Source organism: Panicum virgatum, chromosome 5K (assembly GCF_016808335.1).
Source record: "Panicum virgatum strain AP13 chromosome 5K, P.virgatum_v5, whole genome shotgun sequence".
NCBI classification, from domain to species: domain Eukaryota; kingdom Viridiplantae; phylum Streptophyta; class Magnoliopsida; order Poales; family Poaceae; genus Panicum; species Panicum virgatum.
In genome coordinates, this window is record NC_053140.1 from 45,739,456 (window position 1) to 45,753,973 (window position 14,518).

General features: G+C 54.3%; 1 protein-coding gene across 1 annotated transcript; it reads left to right on the forward strand.

The window, feature by feature from the left end:
- The first annotated feature begins 8,984 nt into the window (after positions 1–8,984).
- Positions 8,985–13,522, forward strand: LOC120707787 (vesicle transport v-SNARE 13-like). The gene is made up of 5 exons (XM_039992795.1): positions 8,985–9,373; positions 9,490–9,548; positions 9,889–10,077; positions 11,491–11,661; positions 13,059–13,522. The coding sequence occupies exons 1-5, from the start codon at positions 9,280–9,282 to the stop codon at positions 13,209–13,211; spliced, it is 666 nt and encodes a 221-aa protein (XP_039848729.1). The 5' UTR covers positions 8,985–9,279; the 3' UTR covers positions 13,212–13,522.
- Positions 13,523–14,518: the final 996 nt, after the last annotated feature.

Sequence of the window (14,518 nt, forward strand, 5' to 3'; positions counted from 1 at the left end):
GAAGATGGGGTGCCGCTGCCCAACCCATGGAACATAGAGCATCTGCGTAAGTTTTACACCTAGGCAGAGCAGGGAAATAAACTTTTCCTTTGTAATAAGATAGAGTCAGCGTGCGGCCCAGAACGGTTGAGGGCCACCCTCGTAAACCCGACCTCTGGCATCCATCGCACCGTCGGCTAACGCGCGGCTCAGAGTGGTAGAGGTCCGACCTCATAAACCCGGCCTCTGACATCCATCGTGCAAGCCATGTACATCAAAGATTGCAAAGGAAATAATTTCTCCCAGTTCTGTCTTTGTGTCAAAATTTAAATTCGCATGCCGATTCTCAAGTTTTTATCTAACCCCCGCGGGGACCTCTACTCTTGTTGCTGCAACTAAGATCTGCATTGAGCTGCTGGACTGCCGTACAGATCCGGACCCTCTTGCTGCTGGAGTGGGGTCCGGATCCCTAGGGACCTACTCTGGGGAGCGGGTACTTGTTTCCTAGGGTGGTCCGGAGCCCAGTGTAGCCGCTTAGCTGGTTCCGTACCCAAAAGCCTGCACACTCCACCGCCCTGTAACGAGTGCTCTAGTACCTGGAGCCGGGTAATTAGGGGCCCGGACCTCGTCCCAGCTCAAGAGCTGGCTTCCTAAATCCAACACGACATGTCCAGCACTATATCTCAAAGGATCGAGCACAACAAAGTGACCTCACCCACTGCTGCGAAGGGTCTGGGACGGTGAAGCCAGGTCCGAAAAGATCGTGCTGTTTCCTGGAATGGTCCGGAGCCCTGCGTAGCGCCTTAGCCTGGTTCCGACCCTAAGCCTACGCACTCCACCACTCTGTAACAAGCACTGACCAACCTGGACCTGCGCATCTTGAGCCCCGGACCCTGTACCAGCCTGGCACTGGTCAGGGATGAGTCCCGCGGGCCTGCTACTAAGCTGTGAATTTGAAGTGGTATACAGGTTAAGCCTCCTCTAGGGTGGTAGCCAGCCTCAAACCATTGAGCCTACCTACCAGGGGGTCCTAGCATCCGCTTCAAAGCCTTCATGCAGACCAAGGTCCAGTTTCAATGGTAGACAGACTCAAAACAACTGAGTCTATCTCCCAGGGGGCCCGAGCATCCACTTTGTCCCAGACACCATGAATGGATTCTGCATGCGCCAAACAGCTAAGTTGCAGTATCATTGCTACCATATAAGCAAATTTGATTCTTCTCTCTGTAGTTCTGTATGCTACGCAGGGAACAAGACGCTTGCTCGTCTTACAAACTATGTGACACCTATGCCCAAGGAGGTCCGGAGTATCTTCTACGGCTCACGTGGCAGACAGGTCCAAACAACTGAACCTATCCGCCAGGGGGCCAGGGCGCCGGGGTGCCGCATACCGCAAATCAACAACCGACAAACAGCTAAGTTGAAGTTTCTTCTATTTCAAAAACTTTCAACTAATACAATGTTTGTTACATAATGCAAAAGGAAAAAAGATACAATCCCCAGCCTAAGGGTCCGCAGGCTCTCGCTTGAAGTAGGCGGCGACGAAGTCAACGACCTCCCGCACGCTGTCCCGAGCGGCGGCCTCCGTCTCTGCTACAGGGCCATCGACCACGGGCGCCAGCGAGATGGCCGGGTCGTGGCTCCGGAGGCAGGTCAGGATGTGCTCCGCCACCATCCGGATCAGCTCGCGGCCCTCGGTTTCGAGCTGTCCAGTAAGGACCGGCCCCAGGCGCTGGAGCCTATCCGAAGCAGAGCTCAACACTGGGAGGGCGTCAGCTATCGAAGCTGGCGGCTCCGCCACCTGGATTGGGCTCATTCCAAATGGCACCAGTGCGAGGCTCGCTTCGGCCGCCCAGTCAGCGATCCGCTGGGCTCCAGCGCGCTGGTCTTCCTGGTGCTTCTGGACCGCCTCCTGGACCGCCTCTTGCACCCGGGTGTCCAGGGCCACCTTGGCCACCTCCACCTCGCGGGACCTCTCCTCGAGCTCACAGGACCTCTCCTCGAGTTCGCGGGACCTCTCCTCCAGCTTGGTCTCCCTCTGTAAGGATCACCGGGGTGTCCGACCCTAGAGGGGGAGGGGGTGAATAGGGTCGCTAATCGCTTTTCTATCCTAGGGCTCAATCTAATTGCTTAAGATAAACCTAACACGTCCTACACATGCTAGTTATGACTAAGGTTTATCTATGCTACCCTCTACTTACCCCAAAAGACTTGCCATCTATAGCCAATCCTAATCAAACTAACTAGGAAAGTAAAGGTAAGCAAGAAAGAGTAAATGCGGAAACGTAATGCGGTAAGTAAAGCGGTAAGGGAGAGGATATGCAAACTCCCGTGAAGACACCAAGACACACGATTTAACGTGGTTCGGTTAGGACACCAAAGTCCCTCCCTACGTCCACGGCCACTTGCTCACAAAGAACAAGTGTGATACCGAGTCTCTTCGCTTGATCACCGTCTTGCCACGCCTCCAAGGCTCCCGACAAGCAAAGGCTAAGTGACACCAAGTCACAAAGACGAGGTCACCGCCACCGTCTATCTCGAAGCGTCACCACGGCACCGTCTTCACTATCTTGGAGCTTTAACACCAAGTAGGGGCCTCCTTCCCCGCACAAAGTGTCGTTGCCACTCGACACCAAGTCGGAGGGTCACACGACGAGTACAAGTGTTTGCTTGCCGCAGCAAGACTTCTCTCAAGGGAGCTCTCGCAAGAACTAATCCCTAATCAAGCACTAAGCACTCTAACAAGTGTGCTTAAGCCTATATGATGTACAATGAAGTTCTATGGTGGTTGGAGATGATCTTTAGCTCTAGTATACTTCTTTGAACTCCAGCACACTCAAATGGTGCGGCCTTGGGGGTATATATAGGCAGCACAAGCAAATATAGCCGTTGGGGAAAAGCTGCCAGAAATGTGCTTAACACCGGTTAATCCGATGCTCCCCAAATTGCCATCGTCGGTTTAACCGGTGATACTAAACTGCCCACTGAAAACTAGCCGTTACGTGTACGGGCAATCAACCGACGCAATCGACCGGTGTATGTAATGTTAGCGTCGGTTTAACCGGTGAGTGCAACTGTCCTCTGATCCTTGAAAAACAAACTCTCTGGACAACTGCACCGACGCCATTAACCGGTGCATCATCGGTTCATCCGATGTATGCATTTTTCTTGGTCTGCTTCTGCCATTGCACCGACGTATTCAAACTTCCTATCGTCGGTTCATCCGGTGCCAAACCCTAGCCCGCAGGCCATCTCTGTCATTGCACCGATGAGTACATTTTGCCTTACGTCGGTTCATCCGGTGATACTAAAACTCCCAGACGTGCTCAAGTCAATGCACCGACGTGTGTAATTTGCTTGGCGTCGGTTCAACCGGTGACTTGATTTCTTTTAGGGGAACCCCCGTAGGGGCGGCCCTTCGGGCCTAGCTTCGCCTCTCTTCTCTTTGTCATCACTTGAACCTAAAAGCCTGAGTATATCATCTAAGCAAACACATTAGTTCAAGTGTTGCGTGTGTCATCAATCGCCAAAACATTATATTGAAATATGGCATGAGAGGCCATTTTCGCTACACCCTCTGCTCAGCCCATGCCTTCAGCTTCTTGAGCGAGTCTCGCTGGCGCCCGAGCTCCTTCTCTATGCCGGTGGCGTGGGCCTCCCGCTTGGCGAGGGACTTCCGGCCCTCCTCCAGATCCGCCTCGTCGGCAGCCAGCTGGCTGGCTCTCTCCTGCAGTTGCTCGCGCCATCCCTGCAGAGTCACAGAGAAGACGTCGAGCTCCTGCCTCCGGAACTCGAGGTCCTCGCTGCGAGTCTCCAGCTCGGACTGTTGAACTGCGAGGTGAGCCTCGAGGTCGGACCGCTGAGCAGCAAAGCCAACAACCTCCAGGGTGAAGTCCTGCTCCCGCTGCGCCAAGGATTTCTCCCGGTTCGACACTGCGAGCTCTCGGTCCAACACCTTCTTAAGGCTGGCTCGGTAGGCCTCTTGGTCCGACTTGAGCTTCGACCGAGCTTCCGCAGCGCGGGAGGCTTCTGCCTTTGTGTGCGCTTCCAGGCGGGTGTGCCAGTCGGAGAGACGCTGGCGCTCGCTCTCCAGTGCAGACCACTCCCGCCGGAAGGCCGCCTCGGCGGAGGAGGTTGCCTCCTCGATCGACCGCCGAACCTGCAAACAGCACCTGAGGAAGGGGAGCCGCATCCTCCTCCGGGGGTTGGAGCTGCAGGAGCCGCCTGCCAAAGACCACCTCCACTCCTCCTCTGCAACAGGACCGGAGCTGGAGGTGGGGGGCTTCCGCGTGCGGCAACTATCTCCGGTGCCCCCGCTGCGCCGTGGTGGACGCGTGCCGTGCCACAGCTCCGTCGGCCCGCTGGCAGCTGCGCGTGTCGGAGCGCGGGGGCCCAGCTCGCGCCCCCGCTGCCGCGTGGGACGCGGCCAGCCTGCTCAGGCCCCTGGCGTCGGCCCCGGCCTCAGCCCGGCCGCCGTTGGACCCGTGCCAGCTCCGCGGCTCGTGTCGGGCGCGGCCGGCCCAGCTCCGGGGCCCCCGCTGCGCCGTGGTGGACGCGGCCGTGCCCAGCTCCGGCGCCCCCTGCAGCTGCAATGTCGGGCGCGGCCGGGCCCAGCTCCGGCGCCCCAGCTGCCGCCGTGGTGGACGCGGCCGTGCCCAGCTCCGGCGCCCCTGCAGCTACCGTGTCAGGCGCGGCTGTGCCCAGCTCCGGCGCCCTTGCAGCTGCCGTGTCGGGCGCGGCTGTGCCCAGCTCCGGCGCCCCTGCTGCTGCCGTGTCAGGTGCGGCTGCGCCCTGAGCCGGCATTTCAGCCGCCGCGGCATCGGGCGCGGCAGCACCCAGCGCCGGCGTTTCCACCGCCGTTGTGTCGGGTGCAGCTGCGTTCAGTGTCGGCGTTTCCACCGACGCCGCATCGGGCGCGGCTGCACCCAGCACCGGCGCCACCGTCACCGCCACCGCGTTGAGCGCAGCAGAGTCTAAAAATGACACGCCAGTTAGCATCACGTCATGCTCCACGGGGCTAGCACAGGTCGCCGTACCTGAGGGTCCCGTACCTGCTGTCGCCGTCGCTGTCGACGCCAAGGCCGCCGCCGCCTGGGCACCTGCCGATGTGCCAGCGATGGTAGAAGAACCGCTGGGGCGGGGAGTCCTGGCAACAAAGCAGGGAAGCCTTTTAAAAGAAAAAACAAACAGAGCACCGGCGCAAGGGAAGAGAGCAGGATGACACTAACCCAGAAGTACCGGGTACCCAGCGTCCCCGGAGCACCGGCCTCTTCTCTTGCAGGTGCTGCTGTTGCTGCTGCTGCCCCTGCAGCTGCAATGCAGGCGCAACCTGGGCTTGCTCTTGCTGCTGCTGCCGCTGCTCTTGCGGCTGCAGCTGCTGCTGCTGCTGCTGTTGCTGCCGGCGGGAGGAATTCCGCGGCGGCGATGGTGGTGGTGCAGTCGCCCCAGAGGATGCGTGGGGGCCGGCAGCCCGGGAGCTACCCTGGCCCGCGCCCTCAGAAGACCTCTGGCGCTTCGCGGCGGGCTCCGAGACCAGGGTCCCGTCGCCCCGGAGTAGCCTGCGCCGGCCTCCGTCGCCCGACGATGCACCGGAGCTGCCTTGTGCCCGGCTGGAGCCGGCTGTGGCCGCGCTGCTAGCCGCGGCCTGCTTCACCTTCGTGGTGGCGCCGGATCTCGTAGCGCTCAGCGTGGCCTGATCCCCGGATGCACCCGGGATCCGGAGCCCGCGGTTCGCGTCGCCTCCGGTCTGGCGTGGGGCCAGTCCCCCGTCGTCCAGAGTCGGCAGGGTTGCCAGCACCGCCACCCTCGCGGAGTCCTCGCAGAGGGGGACTATGCCCTGCGGGAGGATCAGGTTCTCCGGGATGAAGGCGTCCCCCGTCACATTTCGCACCAGAACCTCCAAGGCCTCCTGTGTCAGGTCGCTCCCCTCTCCGCGTTGGGTCCTGCTGCAGTCGTTGAGACCGGTGAAGTTCCACGCTGCACGTGGCCGCTGCTTCAGGGGAGCGATCCGGCGCTTCACGAAGTCTCCGAGCACGTGCCACGAGGTGAGGCCGCTCTCTGCCAGCGACCTGATCTTGTCCAGCACGGAGTCGAACTCCGGCTGCAGCGACGGCTTGGCCCTCCAGGATGCCTTGTCGGAGGCGGGCCCCTCGGTCGGCAGGGTGAGGCGCTCGTTGGCTTCAGTGGTGGTGATCACCCAATCCCTGCGCCACTCCTCCCACTTCCCGCCAGCCAGGCCGGGAATGTAAGGAGTCGCCAGGTCACTCCTCACCTGGAAGTAGTACCCTCCCACCTCGTCCTTGCTCCTTCCGGATCTCACCAGAATGAAGAAGTAGCGGAAGAGGATGACGCAGGGCCGAACTCCCACGAACATCTCGCATAGGTGCACGAAGATGGACGTCAGGAGGAGGGAGTGCGGCGTCAGATGCTGAAGTTGGAGGCCGAAGTCTTCCAGCAGCAGCAGCAGCAGCAGGAACAAAGAAATCGGCAGTCCCACGCCAGTGGAGATGTGCGAGATGAATAGCACAAACTCCTCGGCGCGGAGGTTGCCAAGGGGAACCGAGCCTGCTCGCACCCCCCAGCCGGTCTCCTGAGCGCTCCATCCCAGCAGACGGCGCACTGTGTTCAACTCTCCCTCGGTCTGGTATCGGCGGGGGTGAACAAGGGATGCCATTGCTCAGTGGAGATGAGAGGCAGCCGGCGCGAGGGAACAAAGGGCAAAGGGGGCTCGAAGGCAAAGGGGCGCAAAGGTTGGAAGGGAGAAGACGAATGCGGGAAAGTAACCGCGGAATGCGGTACACCCCATTATAAAGCCTGACTCAACCGGCGCGCCCCGGAACCGTCGCTGGAACCCAGGCGACGTCCGCACCTAGTGTTAACCGCCCATTCCATGGCAAGGGGGCCCAGGCCCACCTGTCAGGGAGAGCGGGTAACCAACAGAGGTGTGAAAAGGCGGGATCCGAACCGCCGCCCGCGCGCGTGAAGCGAGGCGGAAGCTGAGCTGACGTGCGCGCATTAATCGCAGGCGTGGCCGAGCTTTTCGGGAACTGCGCCGGTGGTAAATATTCCGTTTACTACGGCCACAACAATGCCGAGCGTCGCGCGCATGACTAGGTGAACCACTATTATGCGTGGGGATCGTGAGTCAGTAAGCCGTTGCGATGTGATGAGGCAGCAACCAACCCAATGGGTGGTCAAAGCCGGTCAAGACCCCTGCGGAAAGGAGCTTCAAGCTATATAGAGCCAAATCGCAGAAGTGGCCCCACCTGTGGGTTCGTACCTCCCCCAAGGTGGGCCCGGGGGCCACTGTCGGTACCCTGTAACAGGGATACCCACTCTTACTGCAGCAAGGCAGGACCCGCGTAGTTATCCGTAGCTGCGCGGGAAAGACGGAGTAGCCAGGCCCCACAAGCCAGGCTTTTCCCTCACCAGGCCAACGGCCCCGGACCGTTCCCCGCCTGAGGATGGGTCCGGTGACGCCACGTGTCTCCACGGAAGGGAAGCTCCGAGCTGACCGCCGAGGCCTCGGACCCCCCAGAGGGGTCCGGGACCTCCTGCGCCCGTCCGGACTCCCCTCACCGTGTAGGGGTCCGGAGCCGCCACGTGTCCCGGAGACGTGGGATCGTGCGCGAGTCTTCCGCAGGAAGACTCGCCCACCTACCGCATTTAATGCGATGGACAAGGCGTGCTCTGCCGCCGCGGTACACAAGACAGCCTTTTGTCAGGCCCCGCTGCGCGCCGCGTATTACCAAGGAGCACAGTACAGCCGCCTGAGCCGCGCCCGCGCAGAGCCCGTCTGCCGCGTTAAATGGATACGACGGCACGGCACTTTTCCATCATGCCACCTACGCCGCTCCCTACACAGCCGTTCAGCTACGTGGCAGGCGATGCTACTAGCTACGTCAGGCTCCGTCTCGACAAGACAGCGCCAAGACATGATGGACGGAGGGCTCCGGGAGCAGGCGAGGGAATCCAAGAGAGAGATCTCCTTTGCCTGCAACGCCATAATGTATGAACAATCCGTTATTTTATATTGCATCGTTGGACCCACCTGTCGGGGATCCAACAGCCGTGTACGCACCCCCTTGAGATATAAAAGGGAGGTGCCCACTGTGCACAGGACGATCTCCACAATCCAGACTGACTCAAGCTCTCGCAACCTTCTCACTCTCGTGGGAAGGCAATACAACACACAGTGGACGTAGGGTATTACGCTCCGGCGGCCCGAACCACTCTAAATCCTGCTGTGTTCCTCGTGTTCTTGAGTGAGACCGATCTAAGACTAGCTACCCCCTGAGTATACACCCTCTGGACTAGGGCGGGTGCCTTCCGCCACCCGACTGTGGTTTGCAGCACCACGACACAATGCTTTACAAATCTTTGGAGCATACAGAATACTCCACGGGCTCACTGCAATTGGTACAACGTAGTAAAACAGAAGCTATCGAATGGTTCAGTTAGACAACTGATGCTGCGCAAGCCTCGACCCCCCCCCCCCCCCCCCCCCCCCGGTCAGGTCCAATTGCGGTGGCCACCCGTCAGCTCCACTCTCGGCGGCGACGATCCGCAGCCTCTCTGCCCGCGGCCTCCATGCGCCTCGTCTCCGGTCGTGGCGAGTGCGCCGACGGTCCTCCTCCCCGCTCGCGCGGCTCCCCAAGTGCGGCAGGATGATAGGCCCGGCGTCCTCCCGCGGCCGCGACCTGCCTCCCAGCGACGTGGCGGCGTCTCTGGCCTGGCGCTCGCGCGAGCTGGGGGCAGGGGCGAGCGGGGTGCCGGAACGGGTCAATTTGGGCTCGAGCGGGGTGAAAACGGAGGTGCGGCGGACGGGTTTTGGATGCCAGTCAGCGTCAAAACGGGATGTCGCGGTTGGATGATCACGAGCTGTCGGATCCTTGTTCAACGCCCCAGATGGCCTGAATGTCAAGCCGTGACATGCCACACGCATGTCCCCGAATCTGCGTCCCCCGCAACTACCGTCGGCCGCTTGCTTAAGCCCGCGACAACCACTAACCTTACGGGCCCACCACGCAGTCTCTAGAACAAACAGCGCAAATGTGCTAATCCCTCTCGTATCCGTCTGCCCCAATCCTCCTGACCCGATCAAACAAGTCGAAGCCACCTCCCAATTTCCCCACGCCCAGCCACGCGGATCGCGGTCCCCGTCAAATTCGCCTCCGGCGTCCACTCGATCCGACGCCGCCGAGTCGATACTGTTGGATTGTGTCTCCGCAGTGATTTGGCCGCGGGATTTGGAGGGCGCGGGTCGAGGAAGGAGATCGAGGCGTGCCGCGAGCAGCAGCCATGAGCGAGGTGTTCGAGGGCTACGAGAGGCAGTACTGCGAGGCCTCGGCCTCCCTCTCCCGCAAGTGCACCGCCGCCTCTGCCCTCGATGGAGGTAAAGCAAGCTTCCCCTGTTTAATCTGACCCCCCCCCCCCCCCCCCCCGCCTTGATTCCGTTGGGGAACCCCCGCTTTTGTTGATTGTTTTGCTGATTCGGTGGAATCTCCGCAGAGAAGAAGAAGCAGAAGCTGTCCGAGATCCAGTCCGGCGTGGAGGAAGCTGAATCGCTGGTAAATAGATGCCGCAACGGCACTGGCACCGGGACTCCGGGAGGCTCCTCTGCAGCCTTCCCTCTGAAAAAAGAAAAAGAAAAAGAAAAAAGATGCCGCAACGCATTCTGTTCTGGGATCCCCTTGGCTAGATATACGATTATGGCGCCCTCATTTCTGCTGTGGGGGAGCAATTGAATTGGGGGTGGTACAAAATTAGAAACATAAAAGTGGAAATCGGTGCCGTTTTGGGAATTTGAGGGAGTTGTGTACAAGGGCTGTAAGACATTTTATGTGCTTTTGTCTGGGTTTGGGAGGTTGGGGAGACAGTAGTTTATGTTTTTGTTCTATGCGTTCGCAGATTCGGAAGATGGACCTGGAGGCGAGGAGCCTGCAGCCGAGTGTGAAGGCTGGTTTTCTTGCGAAGTTGAGGGAGTATAAATCTGACCTCAACAATGTCAAGAGCGAGCTCAAGAGGATATCAGCGCCCAATGCTAGGCAGGCTACCCGGGAGGAGCTCCTTGAGGCTGGCATGGCTGACACTCTTGCAGTGAGCTCCTGGACTCCTATCAATAGCTTAACACTAGTACATCAGGGCGTTTATTATAGACTGCATCGGAGCAAAGTTGTGTTTGGTCCGCTGTTTGTGAGTTAGTAAGGAGCTGATAATAATCTGCATTCATGCTTTTAAATTTTGATGTTGTATTTGATACCAGGTGACTTGGTAGATGCTGAAATGATCATTGAGAATTGTTGTTTCACCATATGTATTGGTATCCCTATAGGCTATATACATGATTGATGGTGACGGATTGGACTTCAATTCGTTTTGGAAATGAGTCTGGGCCTTGTTCATTTATACAGTCTGCTATTCAGCTGTATTTTGCTTGTAACATTGTGCACTAATAATATAGCAACGAGATATCTGAACTAGGAACATAAATGCTTTTAGATTACAGCTTAATCTTGTTGTCAAATGGTAATTCAATTACTGGCTCTGTTAGGTCCTGTAGTTAGAACATAAATGCATGTTGATAATCCAGCTAACTTGCAACATTACATTTAGGGCTTTTCTTTCTTTAACATCCCCGTTATGGCTCTGTGGTAGGATCCTGCCAGCATGTTTGTATATGTTCCCATCCGTATCTGACATTCAAGATTTAATCTATGGCTTGTTGGCTTTCCTAATCTGTATATGTTCAGCTGGCATGATTACAAACTTTTGTTTTATGGGAAATATCGTGCTACAGGTTGGAAGTTGGAACTTAGAAGGATATATCACATAGTTTTACCTTTTCAGTCCTCATATAAATTTTTAGATTTTGATTCTTAATACCGTACCTTGTACAAAACCACTGATTGGCATCCAGATGGTTGAGCACGTTGACCTCTATACGCCCCTTCACTAAATGTGCATCCCTTAAGCTTGCTAATTTTGTAATCACCTTTGTATTAGTATTGGATGAATGAAAGAGGTGGAAATTATGATACAATCAAGAAATCCTTGGTCACATCCTATATAGCTGTAATGTTCTGTTGGTCACTAAATAAGACATAACTGTTGCAGTTCTAAAAAAGAGCCTTTACATGTAGATGTTTTTTCTGTTATTATCACTAGAGCATACTTATTTAGTCTGACAGAAGTAAACCACATAATCATACGGGCATACTATTGTCCAATTGCATTTTACTTGTCAATATCTATTCACACAGAAATGTTCCTCAAGTAATAAAGTAGTATAAATTTTTTCCTGCGTGTTCGAGAAAAATACAGCAGTATAATGTATAAATTCAATAGTTGTTTTATAATGCTGTTTAGTACCTAGGGAAGTGATTCAATTACCTACATTAGTTATTCCTAGAGTTGACTATACAATAGGAATGCTGCCTCTGCATTCATGTTGGATCTATCTTGGTTACGCTGAGGTGTATACTGATCACAGAGGATTGTTGCATGTCTCAGGTGTCTACTGATCAGAGGGGACGATTGATGATGACAACTGAAAGACTGAATCAGTCCACTGACAGAATTAAAGAGAGCCGAAGAACTATGTTGGAGACAGAAGAACTTGGTGTATCAATTCTTCAGGACCTTCACCAACAACGACAGTCGCTACTACATGCTCATACCACTGTATGTGTCCTTTCTTAACAGTTCTACCAATTTTGGTTGTTGTTTTCTGACTTTACAGGTTGAACAGATGCAGTAATTCGTACTAACAAAACATGCATCACAACACTACTAGTTTGGTTCATTGGACCGATTTACTCTATCTTGTCTTTACTCATAGCAATTCACTTTGGATTTTGCTTTGTGCAGGATATCTTGTGAAAACCAAATGTTAGTTATCAACTGGTTTTTGATTCTGTGGTTTGCTAATGAATTTTAGTGATCTGTGCTGTTGCGGTTGAGTGCGGGTTTTTTTCCTTCTTTTGTTTGAAAGATCTATGTGTTGTTGTGGACCCTTCTTTTTTCTCCCTATAATGTAATGACACACAGTTCTCCTGTGTCTTTGATCTAGCCCATCAAATATTCTATCAGGCGTACTAGCTCTGAATATGTCTCCCAAACAATTAATCATTCATATTTTTTTGACTGTTCAGAGTAGAATTCTGTTTCATCCATGTCCTAAGTAGTTCTATCTCATCACTCCATGTGGATACATAATCTCGATTGCTACAGAATAGTAGAGATTAGATTGTGCGGAAGGAATTTAGACTTTGTCTAGTACTTCTGTGCACATGTTATAGGTTAGATTGTACTTCTTCAGGAATGTAGACTGTGGAGCTATATTTTCTGGAACTCATGGGTAGATTAGTCCATCCTGTGAGGGTGAGCATGCACTTATTAATTGTTCTGAATCATGTGATATCTCTACATTTTTATATGGATGACAAAGGTATGGTGATTGAATTTAAAGGGGAAAGATCCTTAGTCTCAAAGGTGCAAGGACTGTGTACGCTTGATTTCTTATTTTATAGATCAGGATGGAAGATTTCAAAACTTTGTTCTCTTCAATGGATTTCTTATTTTATAGATAAGGATAGAAGATTTCAAAACTTTGTTCTCTTCAATGTAAAGAGGAATTGTGACATCCCTTTTAGTATAAAATGCATGCAACACACCTGTTCCTTGTTGAAATGAATATCAGAGCTGGTCAAGTTTTTGTTCATGTTTCCTGTTAATAGTGAGTGTAGCAGTATGGATGTGGGGTGTGATACAGGTCCACAAACCTGCATGTTGTCTCTTGAGTTTCTAGACCCCTTTCTTCGTCTTAATGTTACGTATTGATATGCAGGTCTCCTGTGTCACGTATTGATATGCAGGTCTCCTGTGTCTCGAGTAAAGATATACTTTCGCAGTATGAATGAGTTCCGTGCATAATCTAAAATTTTAGTACAAATTTGTGTTTAACTAAAAATACTTGCAGCATGATCCCCTCGATTGGTATGTTAATATGCATTTTTTTATTGGTGATACAACTTCCCTGTTTGTGTTGATTAATGAGATTGATGTCCTTCTGTTGATAGTTGCATGGTGTTGATGATAACATTGGCAAGAGCAAGAAGATCCTGGCAGCAATGTCAAAGAGGATGGACAGGAACAAGTGGATCATTGGGGGAATCATCTCGACTCTGGTTCTGGCCATCCTCATCATACTCTACTTCAAGCTTGCTCATTAAGCCTGCTTCCAGGTAGGTTGGCTCGCATCTCTCTGTCCAGTAATTGTGTGTTACGACTTGTCTGAATGCTGTGTATTGAGTAACACGCTGTCTCTCCAAGCATCATTTGTTTACCCCCAAACCTCTAAAGCTTCAAGTGGCTCATATTGTGTACAGTGTCAGACACTCCAATTATGTAAACTACCCAAAGAGTGAAAAAAGATTACTTCTGAGTGTGTCTGCCTGGGACAAGTTGTTCTGTCCTGTGAAGGGCGTGTAGCTAACTTTGCGTGCATCTGTCCATCTGAATTCTGAACTGCTGCCGTTGTCTACCTTCCAATTATTATAATTAGGCTGCTCTGTGGCTAGTCTGTTATTGGTGTCGTGTTGGGGTTTGGCCAGATGCTTCCTGAATGATTGGGTGGTAGAATGGGGCTTCGCAGGCTCGCAGCTGCCTTGCTGGTGTGCATGCGCAGAAGGTCAGGTCTATCAGTGCTGCAGTAACTGCAGCCGCAGGGCTAGAGGTTGGCAAGTTGGATGTAGCGATGAGGCCGCCGTATGGTGTCGGTGTGTGCTTGATCCGCATCCGGTTTGGATAGGGGAGATGGGCATTGGGGGTGATGCTCCGGTATCATGATTTGATTGTGATGCAGGATGAATTGTTTGATAGACGATAATGATATCAGCCGTATGCCATGTGATGACCGGCTAGGAATGGCGACATCATACGTGTGACACTCCGGCCCAGGACTTAATAGGATTAATAAGATATTTATACCAACAAGTTGTAATTTCTATTCCGGAAGCCGTTTTCCAAAGAACTCCGAGGTTAAGCGTGTTTGGCCCGGAGAAATTTGGGGATGGGTGACTGACCGGTAAGCTTTTTCCGGGTGCGCACGAGGGTTTTCGGGTGCGCACGAGTGAGGACAAAGTGTGTAGAAAAGACTAGTGTTGGTCTGTGAGGGCAGTCTATGTCCTAGAAAGCAGCCAGATGTAAGCGGGCCCGGCCTCGGGGAGGCGGGACGTTATAGAATGGTATCAGAGCCCACTCTCGCGGTTTCACGGGCACGTACAGACGTAAGTGCGGAGGCATGAGCACGGGCGCATGAGGGCGCAGATGCCACCGGCATGTGCACGGGCGCGTGGCGGGTCAGTGCGCGGGCATCTGGGATGCGCCGTTGGCACTGGATGCACTGGACGTATGGACGTGGCAAATGGGCTGCTGGCACTGGACGTACGGGACGTGGCCAAAAGAGGACGTTCCTAGCTTGGGATTGACCGACGAGGACATCGGTCTCTTAAGGGGGTGAGTATGTGACACCCCGGTC

Bases quoted from the DNA above. Each gene is read 5' to 3' on its own strand.
- LOC120707787 (XM_039992795.1), top strand. From the start codon at position 9,280: ATGAGCGAGGTGTTCGAGGGCTACGAGAGGCAGTACTGCGAGGCCTCG. The intron at 9,549-9,888 runs GTAAATAGATGC...ATGCGTTCGCAG, and splicing joins TGGAGGAAGCTGAATCGCTG to ATTCGGAAGATGGACCTGGA. The intron at 10,078-11,490 runs GTGAGCTCCTGG...TGCATGTCTCAG, and splicing joins GCATGGCTGACACTCTTGCA to GTGTCTACTGATCAGAGGGG.